Raw genomic sequence first — 22720 nt, 5'->3', positions numbered from 1 at the left:
TTGGTGGTGGAAAATGTGAATTGCATTGATTCCACGTGCAAGGCCTGGAATGGAATGCCGATTGCAGGTAAGTGCTCCAGTGGCTGAAACTTGCGTCCTGCCTGCGCAGGGGCCACTGGGCGTGGGATAATAGCTCATCACGCTACCTACGTCCAAAAACGGCCCCTATCCAATTTTTTTTCCCTCGGAATGGCTGGAGTTGGAATGGCTAGAGTCTGCGTGGAATAGGTTGTGCAGAATGATTTGGGGTGGATTGAGTTGGGATGTGTGGCATTGAGGCAGATTGAGTAGGGGGCAGTTTGAATTGGGGGCAGATGGAGTTGTGGGCGGATAGCGGTGGAGGCGGATGGCGGTGGGGTCGATTGCGTTGGGGTGGATTCTTTTTGGGGCGAATGGAGTTGGGTGAATTAAGTTGGGATGTATTGAGTTGGGAGGGACAGAGTTGGGTTGGCTTTGGTTCAGAACACTGATTGGGGATAGATTGAACTCGGATGGATTGAGTTGCATTGATTGAGTTGGGGTGAGTAGAGTTGCGGTAGGTTGGGTTGCAGTGGATTGTGTTGCGAGATCGGGTGGGTTGAGATCGGGTGGAATAGGTTGTGCAGAATGATTTAGGATGCGCGGCGTAGGGGCGGATTGAGTTGGGGTGAATAGAGTTGGGATGGAATAGGTTGTGCAGAATGATTTAGGATGCGTGGCGTAGGGGCGGATTGAGTTGGGGTGAATAGAGTTGGGATGGAATAGGTTGGGCAGAATGACTTGGGATGGATTGAGTTGGGATGGATGGAGGTGGGGAGAATTTTGTTGAGTTGGATAGATTTGGTGCAGATGGGTTGGGGTGGAGAATTGTGTTCGGATGGATTGAGTTGTGATGGATTTGAGTTTGGGCAGGTTGAATTTGGGTTTGGGTGGAATGAGTTATATGGTGATGGATGGGATTGAGTTCAGGTGGATAGATTGAGTTCAGGTGGATAGATTGAGTTCAGGTGGATAGATTGAGTTCAGGTGGATAGATTGAGTTCAGGTGGATAGATTGAGTTCAGGTGGATAGATTGAGTTCAGGTGGATAGATTGAGTTCAGGTGGATAGATTGAGTTCAGGTGGATAGATTGAGTTCAGGTGGATAGATTGAGTTCAGGTGGATAGATTGTGCAGAGTGAGTTAGGATGAATTGAGCAAGGATGGATTGTGTCGGGATGGATTGTGTCGGGATGGATTGTGTCGGGATGGATTGTGTCGGGATGGATTGTGTCGGGATGGATTGTGTCGGGATGGATTGTGTCGGGATGCGTGGAGTTGGTTTGGATTGAGGTGGGTTGTTTGATTTGGGATGGATTGATTTTGAATGGATTGGGTTGGGGCCGTTAGTTGAATAATGTTGGGTTGATTAAGTTGGATTTGATTTAGTGAGCACATCTTCAAGTTGTGATGTGGAGATGCCGGTGATGGACTGGGGTTGACAATTGTAAACAATTTTACAACACCAAGTTATAGTCCAGCAATTTTATTTTAAATTCACAAGCTTTCGGAGATTTTCTCCTTCCTCAGGTAAATGTTCAGGAGCTCCTCGAAGCCTACGCATTTATACATATAGAACAATACATGGTGTTTACAGAATGCCCCTGCAACTGCCCGTTGCCAAGGCAATCACCGTGTTCAGACAGAGAGGTGTCACCTGCAGAACCCCCGAATACACATTCAACAAAAAAACAAACAGGAAAAAAAACAGAGAGAGGCAGAAACATCCGGAAGGCAGAGAAAGCCAGCAAATGACCCATTATATTAAAAACAGATAACATTTGTTCGCTGGTGGGGTAACGTGTAGCGTGACATGAACCCAAGATCCCGGTTGAGGCCGTCCTCATGGGTGCGGAACTTGGCTATCAATTTCTGCTCGACGATTTTGCGTTGTCGTGTGTCTCGAAGGCCGCCTTGGAGTACGCTTACCCGAAGGTCGGTGGATGAATGTCCATGACTGCTGAAGTGTTCCCCGACTGGGAGGGAACCCTCCTGTTTGGCGATTGTTGCGCGGTGTCCGTTCATCCGTTGTCGCAGCGTCTGCATGGTCTCGCCAATGTACCATGCTCTGGGGCATCCTTTCCTGCAACGTATGAGGTAGACAACGTTGGCCGAGTCACAGGAGTATGAACCATGCACCTGGTGGGTGGTGTCCTCTCGTGTGATGGTGGTATCTGTGTCGATGATCTGGCATGTCTTGCAGAGGTTACCGTGGCAGGGTTGTGTGGTGTCGTGGACGCTGTTCTCTTGAAAGCTAGGTAATTTGCTGCGACCAACAGAGTACCCTTTGTCGTCCAGTACTTCCCCGGAGCGGAGAAACTACGCCATGTTCTCCGCAGCCTTCAACATGTCATCAATGAGGACAAACACCTCGCTATGGCCATCCCCACACCTCCACTACTCGCCTTTAAACAGCCACCCAACCTCAAACAGACCATCGTTCGCAGCAAATTACCTAGCTTTCAAGAGAACAGCGTCCACGACACCACACAACCCTGCCACGGTAACCTCTGCAAGACATGCCAGATCATCGACACAGATACCACCATCACACGAGAGGACACCACCCACCAGGTGCATGGTTCATACTCCTGTGACTCGGCCAACGTTGTCTACCTCATACGTTGCAGGAAAGGATGCCCCAGAGCATGGTACATTGGCGAGACCATGCAGACGCTGCGACAACGGATGAACGGACACCGCGCAACAATCGCCAAACAGGAGGGTTCCCTCCCAGTCGGGGAACACTTCAGCAGTCATGGACATTCATCCACCGACCTTCGGGTAAGCGTACTCCAAGGCGGCCTTCGAGACACACGACAACGCAAAATCGTCGAGCAGAAATTGATAGCCAAGTTCCGCACCCATGAGGACGGCCTCAACCGGGATCTTGGGTTCATGTCACGCTACACGTTACCCCACCAGCGAACAAATGTTATCTGTTTTTAATATAATGGGTCATTTGCTGGCTTTCTCTGCCTTCCGGATGTTTCTGCCTCTCTCTGTTTTTTTTCCTGTTTGTTTTTTTGTTGAATGTGTATTCGGGGGTTCTGCAGGTGACACCTCTCTGTCTGAACATGGTGATTGCCTTGGCAACGGGCAGTTGCAGGGGCATTCTGTAAACACCATGTATTGTTCTATATGTATAAATGCGTAGGCTTCGAGGAGCTCCTGAACATTTACCTGAGGAAGGAGGAAGCCTCCGAAAGCTTGTGAATTTAAAATAAAATTGCTGGACTATAACTTGGTGTTGTAAAATTGTTTACAATCTTCAAGTTGAGGAAGGCAATCAGCGTATTCCAATTAAATGTTTTTTCTTCTTTACGGTTTGGGTGCGATTAGGGGATGGATGCATTGGAATGGCTCAAGCTGAATTTGGATCTTTGCATTTAAATACCACTATCTAATATCCATGACATCAAAATCCAATATTTATTGAAAAGTGAGGTTTAAACTATTGCAAGGATTGGCACTGTCACTTGTATACTGTATCAGTTTGAAGAAAACCAAAGGCAAGTTGTATATTAAGCCATGTCTTGCATTCCAGCATTTTAATGTTTAAGTACATTGTATAACATTAGCATAGGTTAAATAACAGCATTTCCAAGATTATATATGTCCATGAGGTCAAACTGCTGTTGGGTATCCCACAGTTAACATTTACAGACGTGAGTCTGTATGCACTGCAAGAGATTCATTACCTGATGCACTGGAGTTATTTAAAGTACTTCTGATTATTTGAGACAAAGACAATTGAAAATGTGCTCAATGCACAAACACAGGCAAATACACAATAGAGAATGTAACGTTAATACCAAGACAATAACTAGTAGAGAATGGAGGTAGTTCAGGACAATGGATATCTGTCAACAAAGGACCAACTGTTAATGGATTACCCAGAGACTCAGTGTAGATTCTCCACGGAATAATCTTCCTTCTTTTTTGAAATCTGCATTCTATTGTTTGCCCCCCCCCCCGTCTGTTACCCATTTGATACTGAACCTTATGTTCCCAATAGAGACCAATATGTTTCAGACTCCAGTGTCCACTGGAGAGCAGATGAGCTCTTGTTGGGTGGTCAGAATTCAGAAATGACTGAACAAGTACAAAGGGTTGGTGGTAGGGAACGTCTCTAAGTACAAAACGTTGGTGGTATGGGTGGTAAGGAACGTCTCTAAGTACAAAGCGTTGATGGTATGGGTGGTAGGGAACGTCTCTAAGTACAAAGCGTTGATGGTATGGGTGGTAGGGAACGTCTCTAAGTACAAAGCGTTGGTGGTATGGGTGGTAGGGAACGTCTCTAAGTACAAAGCGTTGGTGGTATGGGTGGTAGGGAACGTCTCTAAGTACAAAGCGTTGGTGGTATGGGTGGTAGGGAACGTCTCTAAGTACAAAGCGTTGATGGTATGGGTGGTAGGGAACGTCTCTAAGTACAAAACGTTGGTGGTATGGGTGGTAAGGAACGTCTCTAAGTACAAAGCGTTGGTGGTATGGGTGGTAGGGAACGTCTCTAAGTACAAAGCGTTGGTGGTATGGGTGGTAGGGAACGTCTCTAAATGCAAAGAGATTGGTGGTATGGGTGGTAGGGAATGTCTCTAAATGCAAAGAGATTGGTGGGGTATGTGATACGTAATGGCTCTCATGAACAGGAGGATGTGCCTTTGAGACCTGGGACTGCTCTGCTACTTTCCGTTCTCCACCTCCGTTCGATGGGTTTCTCCTGACACTGTTGAACAGAAGCAAGGCTTCTCAAACAAAGGAGATGAAATTTGCCTGGGACACTTCCGCTGGATCAACTGATGACCTTAATGACTGTGTTCGAGAAGGAGTGCATGGTCCTAACCATTCGTATTTACAGGCCTGGAGTGATAGTAGGAGGGCCACATAGGGAAGAAATCTTTATCAACGACTTGAAGATCTTTACCTTCTATTTTGGCCCCTTTTCCCACCCCTCCCCCACCCCCATTTCCCCAGCCAAGCACCACCTGCAGCTGAGGGGCCAAGTAAGAATCTTAGTCCCAGACCATTGCTGATGCTGCTGCAAGTCATTGACTAAGAGCTTCCTGGAGGAGTCCCTCCTGATTTTTCCCTTCGCTCCCTGGGGAAGGGAGTGCTGCCCTCTGATTCACACCTCCCCACAACGTGACTCAGATTGGAAATGTTTGAGTGGGGAGATAGAGCCTGAATCCCACCCCTCATTCTGTCCTTCATTCATGCAGGTACTTACCCTGGCCGTTCAATGGCTGCCGGGAGCTCTCCGTTATTTCACTCATTCTAATGGACCGGCCTCAATAGCTAGTGTCACTGGGCTGTTGAGTAAAGCCTGATCCTGTAACACGCAGACTTTTAAGCTGTCGTCATGGAGCAAGAATTCAGGTTGAATTTTTCCTTCCATCACCCAGTTAACTAATTATCACTTATTGTGGCACCGATCTTTCTCATTCACACAGAATGGAGTTCTGTTCACTGTTGCATGCTTGAGGCCTGTTCACTCTTAATCTTTACTGATTTCCTTTTCCATCTCTTTACTATACCTCAGCGAGGAACTGAGCCCTACAGAGCATGCAGGTCCCAGGTTCCATCCTGCTATCTTGATCACAGTTGGGCCATGGTAGGACCACTGAAATTGGCCTTCATCAACCTCAGGGTAGGGAGGGAAAGATCAGCCAGGGCTCCTGCTCCTCATCACTATGCATTCACACTGATCCCTGTTGTTTAAGTATGGGTGGATGGTGAGAATAGAATCAGGTTTAGCTGTGATGCCCACTATTGCAGCACTGAGAAGCATCTTCCCTGCACTTCTGCAATTTTGAGATGCACAGCACGTGCACTCTTGCGTCACTGAGATGCACAGTACCTGCGCTCTTGCGGCACTGAGATGCACAGTACCTGCACTCTTGCGGCACTGAGATGCACAGTACCTGCACTCTTGCGGCACTGAGATGCACAGTACCTGCGCTCTTGCAGCACTGAGATGCACAGTACCTGCGCTCTTGCGGCACTGAGATGCACAGTACCTGCGCTCTTGCAGCACTGAGATGCACAGTACCTGCGCTCTTGCGGCACTGAGATGCACAGTACCTGTGCTCTTGCAGCACTGAGATGCACAGTACCTGCGCTCTTGCGGCACTGAGATGCACAGTACCTGCGCTCTTGCAGCACTGAGATGCATTGTACCTGCACTTCTGCAGTCTTGAGATGCACATTACCTGCACTCTGGCAGCATTGTAACTGCACTATTGCTGCACAGGACCTGCACTTTTTCAGCACTGAGATGTACAGTGCCTGAACTCTTGAAGCACTGTGGTGCACAATACCTGCAGAGTTGCACCACTGAGATGCATTGTGTCTGCACTCTTGCAGCACTGAGAAGCATTTTACCTGTCCTCATGCAGCACTGAGATGCAGAGTAATTTCACTCTTGCAGCAATGAGAAGCATAGTGCCTGCACTTTTGCAGCCCTGATATGCAATGCACCTGCACTTTGTAATGTTGCAATACACAGTACCCGCACTCTTGCAATGCTGAGCTGCACAGTACCTGCACCCTTGTAGCAATGAGCTGTACAGTGCCCGCACTCTTGCAGCATTGAAGTGTACAGTACCCGCACTCTTGCAGCACTGAGCTGCACGGTACCCACACTCTTGCAGCACTGAGCTGCACGGTACCCGCACTCTTGCAGCACTGAGCTGCACGGTACCCGCACTCTTGCAGTGCTGAGCTGCACAGTACCTGCACCCTTGTAGCAATGAGCTGCACGGTACCCGCACTCTTGCAGCACTGAGCTGCACGGTACCCGCACTCTTGCAGCATTGAAGTGTACAGTACCCGCACTCTTGCAGCACTGAGCTGCACGGTACCCGCACTCTTGCAGCACTGAGCTGCACGGTACCCGCACTCTTGCAGTGCTGAGCTGCACAGTACTTGCACCCTTGTAGCAATGAGCTGCACGGTACCCGCACTCTTGCAGCACTGAGCTGCACGGTACCCGCACTCTTGCAGCATTGAAGTGTACAGTATCCGTACTCTTGCAGTGCTGAGCTGCACGGTACCTGCACCCTTGTAGCAATGAGCTGTACAGTGCCCGCACTCTTGCAGTGCTGAGCTGCACGGTACCCGCACTCTTGCAGCAATGAGCTGCACGGTACCCGCACTCTTGCAGCAATGAGCTGCACGGTACCCGCACTCTTGCAGCACTGAGCTGCACGGTACCCGCACTCTTGCAGCACTGAGCTGCACGGTACCCGCACTCTTGCAGTGCTGAGCTGCACGGTACCCGCACTCTTGCAGCAATGAGCTGCACGGTACCCGCACTCTTGCAGCACTGAGCTGCACGGTACCCGCACTCTTGCAGCACTGAGCTGCACGGTACCCGCACTCTTGCAGCATTGAAGTGTACAGTACCCGCACTCTTGCAGCACTGAGTTTTTCACTGAGGTAAAATCAGCCCCCTTTCCCTCTCCTCTCCCCCTCCAACCACAACCCCACAGCCTGAACTCTTTCAGCTCTTTGTAATGTTAGAAAGGGAACTGGTACTTTTGTCCTGATCTACCTTAATTCGACAATATTTTTTCATGTGAACAAGAAATAAGTATTAATAACCCAATAAATCTCTTCCATTATAGACCGTGTACATGTACAGCTTTACAGGAAAGGGTGAAGTGAGTGTCAGAGAGGCTGGTTACCTCATAGTCATAATACAAGTCAACAGTGCCAATATTAACCAGCGACTGGTGCTCGAGTGGTTCTCTCACCCACTGGCTTGGCTGGGGCACGAGTCTGACAATGTCAGACTGCTGATGGTGATATTATCACTCATAGATTACCAGAAAAGGAGAGCCGCCAAGACCAGCCAGCTGTCCCGATGTGTTTCAGGAAGTACAGCACCCAGTGTGATAGTGAGCTGTACACACCATTGAGCTCACAGGCTCCAATCCTCAATCAGCTGATCGCAGTCACAGCTGTAGTCGAGGGGGGGGGGCTATAATTGGCCTCAGTGCCCCTCAGTTTTAGAGGGGGAAAATAGAATCAGCTACAGGCTCCTGCTTCTAATCACTAACCAGTGACTCCTGCTGCTGGGAAGTGCATGAGTGTGAAGGTGCGTGCATGTAAATACATCTGACAAGGCCAAAATTGGGCTTATCTGTGATGCCCCCACAGTTGAATAGCTTGCCGAAAGTCATTGCCTAGGCTCACTAATAAAGCATAGCCATGGGTGAGGTTCTGGAGGGCAGTCAGTGTGCCTGCAGAACCTAATTCATGGTCTTCGTTAGAAGAGAGGGAAGGATTGGAGGTGAGGGGGTTACCAATAAGGTGGGGATGTTGATGTTAGCCATTGAATCTGCAGGGCAAATACAAAATATGTAAGTGGATCCAGTGAGTGGGGGACCCACGATGTAAAGGGGGTCTCAGTGTGGTAAGGGGCATTGGGCTAATTTCCCAAACCAAAGTCGTATTCCTGATTTGTACAGGGAAAAGTCACAGAGACCACAGTCAGTGACTAAGGGTTAACATTGGATTAGAGCTGCATGAAGCTGTGTGGGGAAGATAGTGCCATTCGGTCCCGTTTAGACCCTGATGTCGGGTTTAAAAAAAGAACAGCATCAGACCTGAAGTAAGGCTGAGATCAGCTTTATTCAGTCCTTGCAGAGACACTGAGCAACCCCATGCAATGAATAAAGGGAGGAAAAAACAGAGGAGAAAAGAAATTCATCCCTTTGACTGGGGGCAGCATTCTACCATCTCCAATAGCACAGCACAAGTTACATTTAGCCCTTCAGCACCGAGTGTGAGGGAGACACCAGCAGCTGGCGGAGGAAACCAGAGACAAACAGATGGCAGATACAACCCCCTGAAGATCGGCAACAAGGTACCCAGCCTCCTGAGAACATACCTCCGATTATATGGCATGCAAACAGTTAAATACAACTTCAGTAAGTCTTACACAATGAACAGGCACGTTCCTTCAAACACGTCACACAGCTTTCTTTAGAAAACACTGAAAAAGGGAAACCATCTGAGATCAAGCTGGGAAGGGAGTCTATTTCTGTGGAATCATGTCTTTTATTATTGGCTCTCGGTTGACGTACGTGGCCCAATAAACCAAGTTGAAAATGGCAAAGAGAACAGGAAAGACGATGCGGGACATTTTGTCGACCTTGCTGACGCTGTTATAAGACTTCTTGCTCTCGAGCACTTTCTCCTCAAGCTTGCCCAGCCTGGCGTGGGCCACTGCACTCTTCGATATGGTGGCCAGGCCAGGTTCCTTGGTGATGTTCAGGGTGTATGTTGTCCCCACAATGTTGTATGTGTTGTTGGTTTCCTTGGTCAGGGTCACTGGCTCCCTTTTCTAAAACAGACAATGTGTATTTAAAGGTCGTTAAGCATCAAGTGTGAACAAGTCCCCGTTGAATAAATGGGCAGCTAGAGAGGAAGTGACAGCTCAGGGGAAAGTAAGGCAGAAATCACAGATGATAAAAGAGGCAAGATATTAAGTGAGTATCTGCTAGCACGGCTTACATTGATTTGTTAACCATTTGCACATGCTATAGATCTGGTAACCAGGAAATGAAAGCTGCTGGATTGTTGGTAAAACCCAACGAGTCCACTAATCTCCCTCCCCACCGACCCGGACTGACCCACCGTCACTCCAGTCCAATAGTAAGTGGTTGACTCTTAATGGACAATGGATAATCTCAAGGAAAAGTAACAATATATTCCCCAGGGTCCTACAGGGGTGGGGGTTATATACATTACAGGAGACTGGGGGTGGGGGCTATATACACTATAGGAGACTGGGGTGGGGGCTTTATACATTACAGGAGACTGGGGGTGGGGGCTTTATACATTACAGGAGACTGGGGGTGGGGGCTTTATACATTACAGGAGACTGGGGGTGGGGGCTATATACATTACAGGAGACTGGGGGTGGGGGCTATATACATTACAGGAGACTGGGGGTGGGGGCTATATACATTACAGGAGACTAGGGGTGGGGGCTTTATACATTACAGGAGACTGGGGGTGGGGGATTTATACATTACAGGAGACTGGGGGTGGGGGCTATATACATTACAGGAGACTGGGGGTGGGGGATTTATACATTACAGGAGACTGGGGGTGGGGGCTATATACATTACAGGAGACTTGGGGTGGGGGCTATATACATTACAGGAGACTGGGGGTGGGGGCTATATACATTACAGGAGACTTGGGGTGGGGGCTATATACATTACAGGAGACTGGGGGTGGGGGCTTTATACATTACAGGAGACTTGGGGTGGGGGCTATATACATTACAGGAGACTGGGGGTGGGGGCTATATACATTACAGGAGACTGGGGGTGGGGGCTTTATACATTACAGGAGACTGGGGGTGGGGGCTATAGACATTACAGGAGACTGGGGGTGGGGGCTTTATACATTACAGGAGACTGGGGGTGGGGGCTTTATACATTACAGGAGACTGGGGGTGGGGGCTATATACATTACAGGAGACTGGGGGTGGGGGCTATCTACATTACAGGAGACTGGGGGTGGGGGCTTTATACATTACAGGAGACTGGGGGTGGGGTATTTATACATTACAGGAGACTGGGGGTGGGGGCTATAGACATTACAGGAGACTGGGGGTGGGGTATTTATACATTACAGGAGACTGGGGGTGGGGGCTATATACATTACAGGAGACTGGGGGTGGGGGAATTATACATTACAGGAGACTGGGGGTGGGGGCTATCTACATTACAGGAGACTGGGGGTGGGGGATTTATACATTACAGGAGACTGGGGGTGGGGGCTTTATACATTACAGGAGACTGGGGGGTATGTATACCTGAGGGTGGGTGGGGATATTTACCTTAGGGTGTTACAGGAGACTGGGGGGGAGGGTACATACTTGAGGGTGGGGGTGGGGGGTATATACCCTAGGATGTTACAGGAGACTGGGGGAGGGGGGTATATACCTGAGCGCGGGGTGGGGGGGTTGGTGAGTGGGATATACCCTAGGGTGTTACAAGGAAGGGGTGTAGGGTTAGTCTGGGGGAAAGGGAGGTTTTAGAGACAGGCTGGGAGGACTTGGACCACACTTTGGTGGGGGGGGGGTGTTGGGCAAGTGAGGTGGGCCTGGGTCAGAGGTTGGGGGAGGGGGGCCTGGGTCAGAGGTTGGGGGAGGGTCAGAGGTTGTGGGAGGTGGGCCTGGGTCAGAGGGTGGGGGAGGGTCAGAGGGTGTGGGAGGTGGGCCTGGGTCAGAGGGTGGGGGAGGGTCAGAGGGTGTGGGAGGTGGGCCTGGGTCAGAGGGTGGGGGAGGGTCAGAGGGTGTGGGAGGTGGGCCTGGGTCAGAGGCTGGGGGAGGGTCAGAGGGCGGGGGAGGTGGGCCTGGGTCAGAGGGCGAGGGACGAGGGCCTGGGTCAGAGGGCAGGGGAGGAGGGCCTGGGTCAGAGGGCGGGGGAGGAGGGCCTGGGTCAGAGGGCGGGGGTGGTGGGCCTGGGTCAGAGGGCGGGGGTGGTGGGCCTGGGTCAGAGGGCGGGGGTGGTGGGCCTGGGTCAGAGGGCGGGGGACGAGGGCCTGGGTCAGAGGGCGGGGGAGGAGGGCCTGGGTCAGAGGGCGGGGGAGGAGGGCCTGGGTCAGAGGGCGGGGGAGGTGGGCCTGGGTCAGAGGGCGGGGGACGAGGGCCTGGGTCAGAGGGCGGGGGAGGAGGGCCTGGGTCAGAGGGCGGGGGAGGAGGGCCTGGGTCAGAGGGCGGGGGAGGTGTGCCAGGGTCAGAGGGCGGGGGTGGTGGGCCTGGGTCAGACGGGGAAGATTTAGGTCAATGACCGCCCTCCTTGCAGCTATTATTTATGACTGTCCCCCATGCCCCTGGACACCTGTTGAACACGAGGATAATGAAGTCCCTGCTTCAGTGAGAACCATCTCACCGTGGACACTGAAGGAGTGGGGTGAAGCAAAGATCTCAATGCCTCTGGCAGTTTCCTGCCACAGTATCACCAATTATTGTGGTTTGCTGCACGACCTCAGACTCTGAGGTGAGACCACTGAGCCACGGCTGACCCATAAAGGTTTTATACCCTCAGCACATGATCTCTCGCCCCAGTGGCGAGCTGTCTCTCCCAGGTATTACTCTCAATAGGTAAAGCAGGCTGAAGATGGAGACCAGGCCGATTCAGTTGTGGACTGAGCAGCCAATATTACCCTGAGGATCACTGCCACCAACACTACAGGCTAAAATTACCAGCCTGGATATCACAACCAGCTTCAAACTGATTACATTTGCTGATGACACCAAAATACGAAGAGCATTAGCGACAGAGGATGCAGAAAAAGATTTCCAAGGGACTTTGATTACTTGTGTCACCAGGCAAAGCAATGGAAAATGAAATGTAAGATTGCTAAATGTAAAGTGTTGGCCATTGGTGGGAACTGAATTAGCGTAGGGAGACTTCAGCTGAAGCCAGGAACCAGGCAGGGCCTTAATTTAACGTCTCACTCAGTACTGCACAGTGGGTCAGTCTAGATACTGAATACAAGTCCAGGAGTCTAGGAAATTAGTGAAAAGTAAATTTAAATGAAATATCAGAAAGAACATTTGTATTCATAAAATTGTCAAATGCCTAGAATAATGTACCAGGCAGGGTAATAGTGGCAAAATCATTGAGGCCATTCGAAATACAATTGCATACCATGATTAGAGAGTTAGGGGACTGGAGGGATGGGCTTTAATGGGAGAGTTAGGGGACTGGAGGGATGGACTTCAGTGGGAGCGTTAGGGGACTAGAGGGATGGGCTTTAATGGGAGAGTTAGGGGTCTAGAGGGATGGGCTTCAGTGGGAGAGTTAGGGGACTAGAGGGATGGGCTTTAATGGGAGAGTTAGGGGTCTAGAGGGATGGGCTTTAATGGGAGAGTTAGGGGACTAGAGGGATGGGCTTTAATGGGAGAGTTAGGGGTCTAGAGAGATGGGCTTCAGTGGGAGAGTTAGGGGTCTAGAGGGATGGGCTTTAATGGGAGAGTTAGGGGACTAGAGGGATGGGCTTCAGTGGGAGCGTTAGGGGACTAGAGGGGTGGGCTTTAATGGGAGAGTTAGGGGACTAGAGGGATGGGCTTCAGTGGGAGCGTTAGGGGACTAGAGGGGTGGGCTTTAATGGGAGAGTTAGGGGACTAGAGGGATGGGCTTTAATGGGAGAGTTAGGGGACTAGAGGGATGGGCTTTAATGGGAGAGTTAGGGGACTAGAGGGATGGGCTTTAATGGGAGAGTTAGGGGACTAGAGGGATGGGCTTTAATGGGAGAGTTAGGGGACTGGAGGGATGGGTTTAAATGGGAGAGTTAGGGGACTGGAGGGATGGGCTTTAATGGGAGAGTTAGGGGACTAGAGGGATGGGCTTTAATGGGAGAGTTAGGGGACTAGAGGGATGGGTTTAAATGGAAGGGATAGGAGACTTGGAGGATGAGTTTCAATGGGCTGAATGGCCTTACCTCATGGGACATTGTAAGCCCCGAGGACACTTACTCTTTGTCCAAACTGACTTCAGGCCGAACAAAACCATCCGCATGTTGCAGAGAGGTGACGTGCCCTTAGCCCCTGGCTCTGGGTCACTTGCTGCAGAGCTGGAATGTGTATGAGATGGACCCAGGATAGAACTGCCCAGGATAAGCATTGGATCTTTGAAGCAGGCAGTTTTTCAAACACAGGCCATTACTAATGACTGGCCTAGAAAGTCGATAGCGCCTAAGTCTCCAATATGGCGGGCAGGAAACACACACTCATTACGAGCCAGAAAGGTCGCCGTATTGGTATAGGCAAAAATATAGGCGTTCAGAGCCCGTGAACCTATTCAACTTAGCAGCGTAAAACAGGTGCAAAGAGGCCCAATTTCAGGGACCAAGGAACCTGAAAAACATTTGACTCAAAATTGGGTCTGGCTATTTTCAATGCCTAAAAGGGCATAAGGTCCCCTTAATATCTAAAGGAGTGGATGCACATCTGTATTAGGTCCCCTCACAGAAATTCAATTGTGATGAGCAGGGCAGCTATTGGGCCGACTCCTCATTCTTGAGCAGCCTAAGCAGCGGCCATGAAGATTAAGAAAAGACCTTCCTGTGTAGCCAGGAGGAGCAGGATCAGGACTCCACAGTCGTCTCGATCACACCCCCCTCCCATTCCCCACTTCAATCCCCCACCCAGTCCACTGGCAATCCCTTTGGGCTGCTGCTGGTGAGGCAAGTGGCCTGACACCTGGGCTCCTCGAAAGTGTGAGCTTCCCGCAGAGGTGACCAGGCGCCGGTAGCTCGTGTACAAAATGATAATGAGGCTCCAGGCTGAATTTCGGGCCAGCCTGGGGCCTCTTGGGTAGGGTGCATGGCCAACCTGCAGTAGCCTGGGCCCGGAAAGGGAGTCAAAGCCACACAGCAGTTCCAACTAGGCCAGCTCAGCTGGTGCTCTCCACCAGTAGTACACTGACTCACCTCTTCTGTGTAATGTTTCAACACGTGCGCAGAAGGACCAATTCAACCAGGAGCCAGTGTAGCTATTGTTAGGAGCAAACTCCAATGGGAGATGGGCTGGGAAATACGCAGGCCGGGAATCAAGCCTGAGGCCTCCTTGCTTTGAGTTAACCAGCTGAGCTACGAGGGCAGCCCGCACAAGGAGTTTCAATGGAGAATGACGAAGCTCACCTTCATCTCCTGAGCTTCCATGGCTTTCTTGCCATCCCACGCCCAGCTCCGCTTGGTGAAGTAGTTCACGGTCGCAAACTCGATCAGCGCCGAGAACACGAATGCGTAGCAGACGGCGATAAACCAGTCCATGGCTGTCGCGTACGCCACCTTAGGTAAGGAGTTCCTGGCACTGATGCTCAGGGTGGTCATCGTGAGTACAGTGGTGACCCCTGGGAAATAAGACATTGGCGTGAAATTCAGCAGTTGCTTGATTCAGATTGTTAATACAAATGACCCGAAACACCATAATCTCTCTCCCTGCAGTCTCTTGGTTTAGACCTCGGCCAAGCTCAGCAGGGATACTAGCCGATAGAAGGCAGGATCCTCCCCACTAACTGAATACTGTTCACGTGGCTGTGGGGACTCACCCCTCCCTATCTCTGTAACCTGCTCCAGCCTTACAGCTGCCCCCGAACTCTCCATTCCTCTGATTCAGGCCCCCGCCCCACCCTCCTCTTACCCCATCACTGGTGGCCGTGCCTTTAGTTCCCACAATCTGGAATTTCTCCCTAAATCTCTCCGCATTTCTACCTCCCGTTCATCCTTTAAGATCCTCCTTAACAGTTTGCCCGATCATTGGGGTCTGGAGAGCTGCTCAGTCACTTGGTCAGATGGATGGAAGCAGGTTCAACAGATGATGTGTTGGACTGAGACACCGATCATTTTTGGACCAGGAGGAACTGTCGATGGTTATTATAGGGGATGGGAGACTTATACACGCGATCAGCTCAACCATTTATCTGTGTAACCGGTCATTATTTTCCAAACTGCTTGCTCCATTGTAAATGAGTTTCAATGCTCAGTTCTTAATTATCAGATTCATTGAATTGAATTTCATAATTTACTATGATGTGATTGAAGCTCACAGCCCCTGGGTTACTGGTTCACCAGGCTACCGTTCCAGTGAAGAGTAAGTCAAAATATTGCAGGTGCTCTTTATCAAATTCTAATGTTCGAGTCTCGCAGCTCTCCTCTTCAAGTTCGAGCTGGTGAGACCCACGTTTGAGAAATCTCATGATCTATTTCTATCTGTGATAGTCAGGGTTGGAGTATGAAACTGATTGTCCTGTTTGCATCACTTATCGGCACAGAGACAGCAATCATGAAGACCCTTGGCTTGGGGATGATTACTAGAGTCGAGACCTAAGCTGCAGGACCATCTGTGTCTTCAATTATCCTCCAACTTCTTTAATATGCCTCAACATTCTTCTGTAGAGGAAATGGTATCTTGAAACAAAGCTGAGAAGGAAGAATGGACTTGTCATTGTGTAATTGGAGTTACATACCCTTCAACTTCGCTATACCACCAAATATTTGAGGAAATCCCTCCAAATACCATCCTGTCATGTTGGTGTATTGATGCTACACACCATTGATGAGTTGAGGTGCTTCAGCTGAGTCAGGCAAATAGACAACTATCCCCTTCAGGACAAACACATCTGCTGAGCCTGCCAGCTTGTTGGACTCCACGTGAGCAAGGTTTTGCCAATGACTGGAGCAGGTGCCTTTGTACCAAATAAAACCAACAGGATCTGTGTGTGGTGGAGCTTCATAAGCAGCAACCATAAGATTGGAAGCTGGACGATATTCTGTGGACACCTGGAATCAACAATGACTTGGATGGGTCCACACTGGGAATAAACAACTGTCATCGGCAGATGATTGGCGGATACCCCTTTGCCGATCGAGAGAACCCCCAAGGGAATTCCCTGTGATGGTTGTTTGGTTTCCACATCTACTGCCAGGATATCGGGCAGATCCAATAATCTGGCCAGTTACAACAGCCCATCCAAAGTGTGCCCTTACTCCAGGACTCGCTGGTGCAAAATTTTACACAAACATCTGGGTTTTGAGTTTAGTTTGTGCACCAGTGAGACTACACTATGCTGTGTTTGGACATCAGTATGCTCAACAGATGACAGCAGCTTCATTCCTATAGTGTCCAGCTATCTGGTGTGGTGTTTTTGTGCAGCAGTGAAATGATCAGATCGAACCTTCTTGTCCTTACCATGTCTGCAACATTTCCAGTGTCAGGCAGCAAGCCGAATATTCCCTACAAGTGTTCTCCCCCTAATGCAAAAGGAGAGCTCTGTTTGGCCTATTACTACTGGTATCTTCACTCATGGAGTTAGGAGGCAGAAACTATTAGCTCACACGGAGGCCAAACACTGACGTGGAGTGGCTGGGCTGAATGAACTATTTTTTGTTGTGCTTTCTATGCATCAAAAACCCTCCTGGAGCACTCCACTAATCTCCCCGTCCTTAAGGGACTGAAATGGGGTCATTGTATAGGTTGAATGGGGGTATAGGAGGAAATCCAAGGGCCATATCCCGAGTAGAATTGTATTCTTACCCAGACAGAGAATGAATCTACAAAACTGCAGTAAAGTCTGTGTATGGGAGAGGAGTTAATTAATCATATCCTGAACTCACACTCTTATTTATATTGTGGAACCACCTTCATTGGCAAATATTGTGTTTGTCTTTCTAAACACTCATTATTTCATAGAAAGGTTACAGCATGGAAAGAGGCCATTCGGCCCATCGAGTCCACGCCGGCTCTATGCAAGAGCAATCCAGCTAGTCCCACTCCCCCGCCCTATCCCCGTAGCCCTGCAAATGTTTTCATTCCAAGTACTTATCCAGTTCCCTTTTGAAGGCCATGATTGAATCTGCCTCCACCACCCCCTCGGGCAGTGCATTCCAGATCATAACCACTCGCTGTGTAAAAAAATTTCTCCTCATGTCACCTTTGGTTCTTTTGCCAATCATCGTAAATCTATGTCCTCTGGTTCTTGACCCTTCCACCAATGGGAGCAGTTTCTCTCTATTTACTCTGTCTAGACCCTTCATGATTTTGAATACCTCTATCAAATCTCCTCGCAACCGTCTCTGTTCCAAGGAGAACAACCCCAGCTTCTCCAGTCTATCCACGTAACTAAAGTCCCTCAACCCTGGAATCATTCTAGTAAATCTCTTCTGCACCCTCTCCAAGGCCTTCACATCTTTCCTAAAGTGCAGTGCCCAGGACTGGTCACAATACTCTAGTTGTGGCCGAACCAGTGTTTTATAAAGGTTCATCATCACCTTGCTTTTGTACTCTATGCCTCTATTTATAAAGCCCAGGATCCCGTATGCTTTTTTAACCGCTTTCTCAACCTGCCCTGCCACCTTCAACAATTTGTGCACATATACCCCCAGATCTCTCTGTTCCTGTATCCCTTTGAGAGTTGTGTCCTCGAGTTTATATTGCCTCTCCTCGTTCTTCCGACCAAAATGTATCACTTCGCATTTTTCTGCGATAAATTTCATCTGCCACGTGTCCACCCATTCCACCAGCCTGTCTATATCCTCTTGAAGTCTATCACTATCCGCCTCACTATTTACAACACTTCCAAGTTTTGTGTCATCTGTAAATTTTGAAATTGTGCCCTGCACCCAAGTCTAAGTCATTAATATATATCAAGAAAAGCAGTGGTCCCAGCACTGACCCCTGGGGAACACCACTGTACACCTCCCTCCAGTCCGAAAAACAACCGTTCACCACTACTCTCTGTTTCCTGTCACTTAGCCAATTTTGTATCCATGCTGCCACTGATCCTTTTATTCCATGGGCTTCAATCTTGATGACAAGCCTATTATGGGGCACTTTATCAAACGCCTTTTGAAAGTCCTAATACACCACATCAACTGTATTGCCCTCATCTACCCTCTCTGTTACCTCATCAAAAAAACTCAATCAAGTTAATTAAACACGATTTGCCTTTGACAAATCCGTGCTGGCTTTCCCTGATCAATCCACATTCATCCAAGTGACTGTTAATTCTGTTCTGGATTATCGTTTCTAAAAGTTTCCCCACCACTGAGGTTAAACTGACTGGCCTGTAGTTGTTGGGTTTATCCTTACACCCTTTTTGAACAAGGGTGTAACATTTGCAATTCTCCAGTCCTAGAATCATAGAAATTTTACAGCACAGAAGGAGGCCATTCAGCCCATCGCGTCCGCTCTGGCCAAAAATGAGCCACCTAGCCTAATCCCACTTTCCAGCTCTTGGTCCGTAGCCCTGTAGGTTACGGCTCTTCAGGTGCACATCCAGGTACTTTTTAAATGAGCTGAGGGTTTCTGCCTCTACCACCCTCTCAGGCAGTGAGTTCCAGACCCCCACCACCCTCTGGGTGAAAACATTTCTCCTCAGCTCCCCTCTAATCCTTCTACCAATTACTTTAAATCTATGCCCCCTGGTCACTGACCCCTCTGCTAAGGGAAATAGGTCCTTTCTATCGACTCTATCTAGGCCCCACACAATTTTATACACCTCAATTAAATCTCCCCTCAGCCTCCTCTGTTCCAAAGAAAACATCCCCAGCCTATCCAATCTTTCCTCATAGCTAAAATTCTCCAGTCCTGCCAACATCCTTGTAAATCTCCTCTGTACCCTCTCTAGTGCAATCACATCTTTCCTGTAATGTGGTGACCAGAACTGTACGCTGTACTCAAGCTGTGGCCTAACCAATGTTTTATACAGTTCTAGCATAACCTCCCTGCTCTTATATTCTGTGCCTCAGCTAATAATTGAAAGTATCCTGTGTGCCTTTTTAACCACCTTATCTACCTGACCTGCTACCTTCAGGGATCTGTGGACATGCGCTCCAAGGTCCCTCTGTTCCTCTACACCTCTCAGTATCCTCCCATTTATTGTGTACTCCCTTGCCTTGTTTGCCCTCCCCAAATGCATTACCTCACACTTCTCTGGATTGAATTCCATTTGCCACTTTTCTGCCCACCTGACCAGTCCATTGATATCTTCCTGCAGTCTACAGCTTTCCTCCTCACTATCAACCATATGGCCAATTTTTGTATCATCTGCAAACTTCTTAATCATTCCCCCTACATTCAAGTCCAAATCACTGATATATATCACAAAAAGCAAGGGACCTGGTACTGAGCTCTGCGGAACCCCACTGGAAACAGCCTTCCAGTCACAAAAACACCCGTCGACCATTACCCTTTGCTTCCTGCCACTGAGCCAATTTTGGATCCAACTTGCCACTCTCCTATGGATCCCATGGACTTATAGTTTTTTACCAGTCTGCCATGTGGGACCTTTGCAAAAGCCTTTCTAAAATCGATGTAGACAACATTAAATGCACTACTCTCATCGACCCTCCTTGTTACCTCCTCAAAATATTCAATCAAGTTAGTCAGCATGGCTTTACGAAGGGGTAGTCATGTCTGACAAATTTGCTTGAGTTCTTTGAGGACATAACGTACAGGGTGGATAAAAGGGAACCAGTGGACGTTGTGTATTTAGACTTCCAGAAGGCATTCGACAAGGTGCCACATAAAAGATTATTGCTCAAGATAAAGAATCACTGGATTGGGGGTAATATTCTGGCATGGGTGGAGGATTGGTTATCTAACAGGAAGCAGAGAGTTGGGATAAATGGTTCATTCTCGGACTGGCAACCAGTAACCAGTGGTGTTCCGCAGGGGTCGGTGCTGGGTCCCCAACTCTTTACAATCTATATTAACGATTTGGAGGAGGGGACCGAGTGTAACATATCAAAGTTTGCAGATGATACAAAGATGGGAGGGAAAGTGGAGAGTGAGGAGGACATAAAAAAACTACAGGGGGATATAGACAGGCTGGGTGAGTGGGCGGAGATTTGGCAGATGCAATACAATATTGGAAAATGTGAGGTTATGCACTTTGGCAGGAAAAATCAGAGAGCAAGTTATTATCTTAATGGCGTGAAACTGGAAAGTACTGCAGTACAAAGGGATCTGGGGGTCCTTGTGCAAGAAAATCAAAAAGTTAGTATGCAGGTGCAGCAGGTGATCAAGAAGCCCAACGGAATGTTGGCTTTTATTGCTAGGGGGATGGAATATAAAAACAGGGAGGTATTGCTGCAGTTATATAAGGTATTGGTGAGACCGCACCTGGAATACTGCATACAGTTCTGGTCTCCATACCTAAGAAAAGACATACTTGCTCTTGAGGCAGTACAAAGAAGGTTCACTCGGTTAATCCCGGGGATGAGGGGGCAGACATATGAGGAGAGGTTGAGTAGATTGGGACTCTACTCATTGGAGTTCAGAAGAATGAGAGGAGATCTTATTGAAACATATAAGATTGTGAAGGGGCTTGATCGGGTGGATGCGGTAAGGATGTTCCCAAGGATGGGTGAAACTAGAACTAGGGGGCATAATCTTAGAATAAGGGGCTGCTCTTTCAAAACTGAGATGAGGAGAAACTTCTTCACTCAGAGGGTAGTAGGTCTGTGGAATTTGCTGCCCCAGGAAGCTGTGGAAGCTACATCATTGAATAAATTTAAAACAGAAATAGATAGTTTCCTAGAAGTAAAGGGAATTAGGGGTTACGGGGAGCGGGCAGGAAATTGGACATGAATTTAGATTTGAGGTTAGGATCAGATCAGCCATGATCTTATTGAATGGCGGAGCAGGCTCGAGGGGCCGATTGGCCTACTCCTGCTCCTATTTCTTATGTTCTTATGTTCTTATGACACGACCTTCCCTTAACAAATCCATCCTGACTGTCCTTGATTACTCCGTGCCTTTCTAAGTGATGATTTGTCTGGCCCCTCAGAATTGATTCCAATAATTTGCCCACCACCGAGGTTAGACTGACTGGCCTGTGATTACTCGGTCCATCCCGCGATCCCTTTTTAAACAAAGGTACAACGTTAGCAGTCCTCCAATCCTCCGGCACCACACCTGTAGCCAGAGAGGGTTGGAAAATGATGGTCAGAGCCTCCGCTATTTCCTCCCTTGCATCTCTTAACAGACTGGGATATATTTCATCGCCCTGGTGGCCTTGTCCTCTGACACCACCCCCGTATCTACGGATGTTTGGAAGATTATGGCCAGTACTTCTGCAATTTCCACCCTTACTTCCCTCAGCAACCTGGAATGCATCCCGTCCGGACCGGGTGACTTATCTACTTTAAGTACAGCTAGCCTTTCTAGTACCTCTTCATCATCAATTTTTAGCCCATCGAGTATCTCAAATATATCTTCCTTTACTGAGACTCTGGCAGCATCTTCTTCCTTGGGAAAGACAGATGCAAAGTATTCATTTAGTACCTCAGCCATTCCCTTTGCCTTCATGAGTTGATCTCCTTATTGGTCCCTAATCGGTCCCACCCCTCCTCTTACTACCCGTTTACTGTTTATATGCCTATAGAAGACTTTTAGATTCTCTTTTATGTTGGCCGCCAGTCTATTCTCATACTCTCTCTTTGTCCCTCTTATTTCCTTTTTCACTTCCCCTCTGAACTTTCTATATTCTGCCTGGTTCTCACTTGTATTATCAACCTGACATCTGTCATACGCCCCCTTTTTCTGCTTCATCTTACTCTCTGTCTCCTTTGTCATCCAGGGAGCGCTGGCTTTAGTTGCCCTACCTTTCCCCCTCGTGGGACTGTACCTGGACTGTACCCAAACCATCTCCTCTTTAAAGGCCGCCCACTGTTCAATTACAGTTTTGCCTGCCAATCTTTGATTCCAATTTACCCGGGCCAGATTCTGTTCTCATCCCACTGAAATTGGCCCTCCTCCAATTGAGTATTTTTTATTTTAGAGTGGTCCGTGTCCTTTTCCACAGCGATTCTAAACCTTGTGATACTATGATCGCTGTTCCCTAAATGTTCTTGCTCCACTTGGCCCGTCTCATTCCCCAGAAACAGATCCAGCAATGCCTCCTTCCTCATTGGGCCGGAAACATACTGGTCAAAAAATTCTCAAGAAAGATCTACAAGAAAAGTCTTAGGTTGTTACAAGCGATCCAATCACTGTGCACTCCCTGTGCCAACAGGAACTCCTAGAGCCCCCTCTAGTACCTGGATGAATAAACTACAAGGTAACCCACAGTTTAAGGTCTCGGGGAAACAATGAAGCTGAATTTCTTCTCAGTGAATTCCGTCACTGTTGCCCCCGCAGATGATTTGGAGAGTGAGGTGCCACACAGGA

At 48.8% G+C, this 22720-nt stretch overlaps 1 protein-coding gene across 1 annotated transcript in view; it reads right to left on the bottom strand.

Moving 5' to 3' along the window:
• Positions 1-8565: 8565 nt before the first annotated feature.
• The window catches only part of LOC137332829 (gamma-aminobutyric acid receptor subunit alpha-3-like), a 581305-nt gene continuing 567150 nt past the window's right edge, over positions 8566-22720 (bottom strand). Inside the window, exons 9-10 of the mRNA XM_067996761.1 lie at positions 14689-14900; positions 8566-9367 (exon numbers count right to left, since the gene is read on the bottom strand). Of these exons, the coding sequence (XP_067852862.1) occupies positions 9059-9367; positions 14689-14900 (521 nt within the window). The 3' untranslated portion in view covers positions 8566-9058. The remainder of the gene's footprint in view (positions 9368-14688; positions 14901-22720) is intronic.

This window comes from Heptranchias perlo, chromosome 15, assembly GCF_035084215.1.
Source record: "Heptranchias perlo isolate sHepPer1 chromosome 15, sHepPer1.hap1, whole genome shotgun sequence".
In the NCBI taxonomy this organism is placed as follows: Eukaryota; Metazoa; Chordata; class Chondrichthyes; order Hexanchiformes; family Hexanchidae; genus Heptranchias; species Heptranchias perlo.
This window is presented reverse-complemented; position numbering and strand designations above follow the sequence as displayed.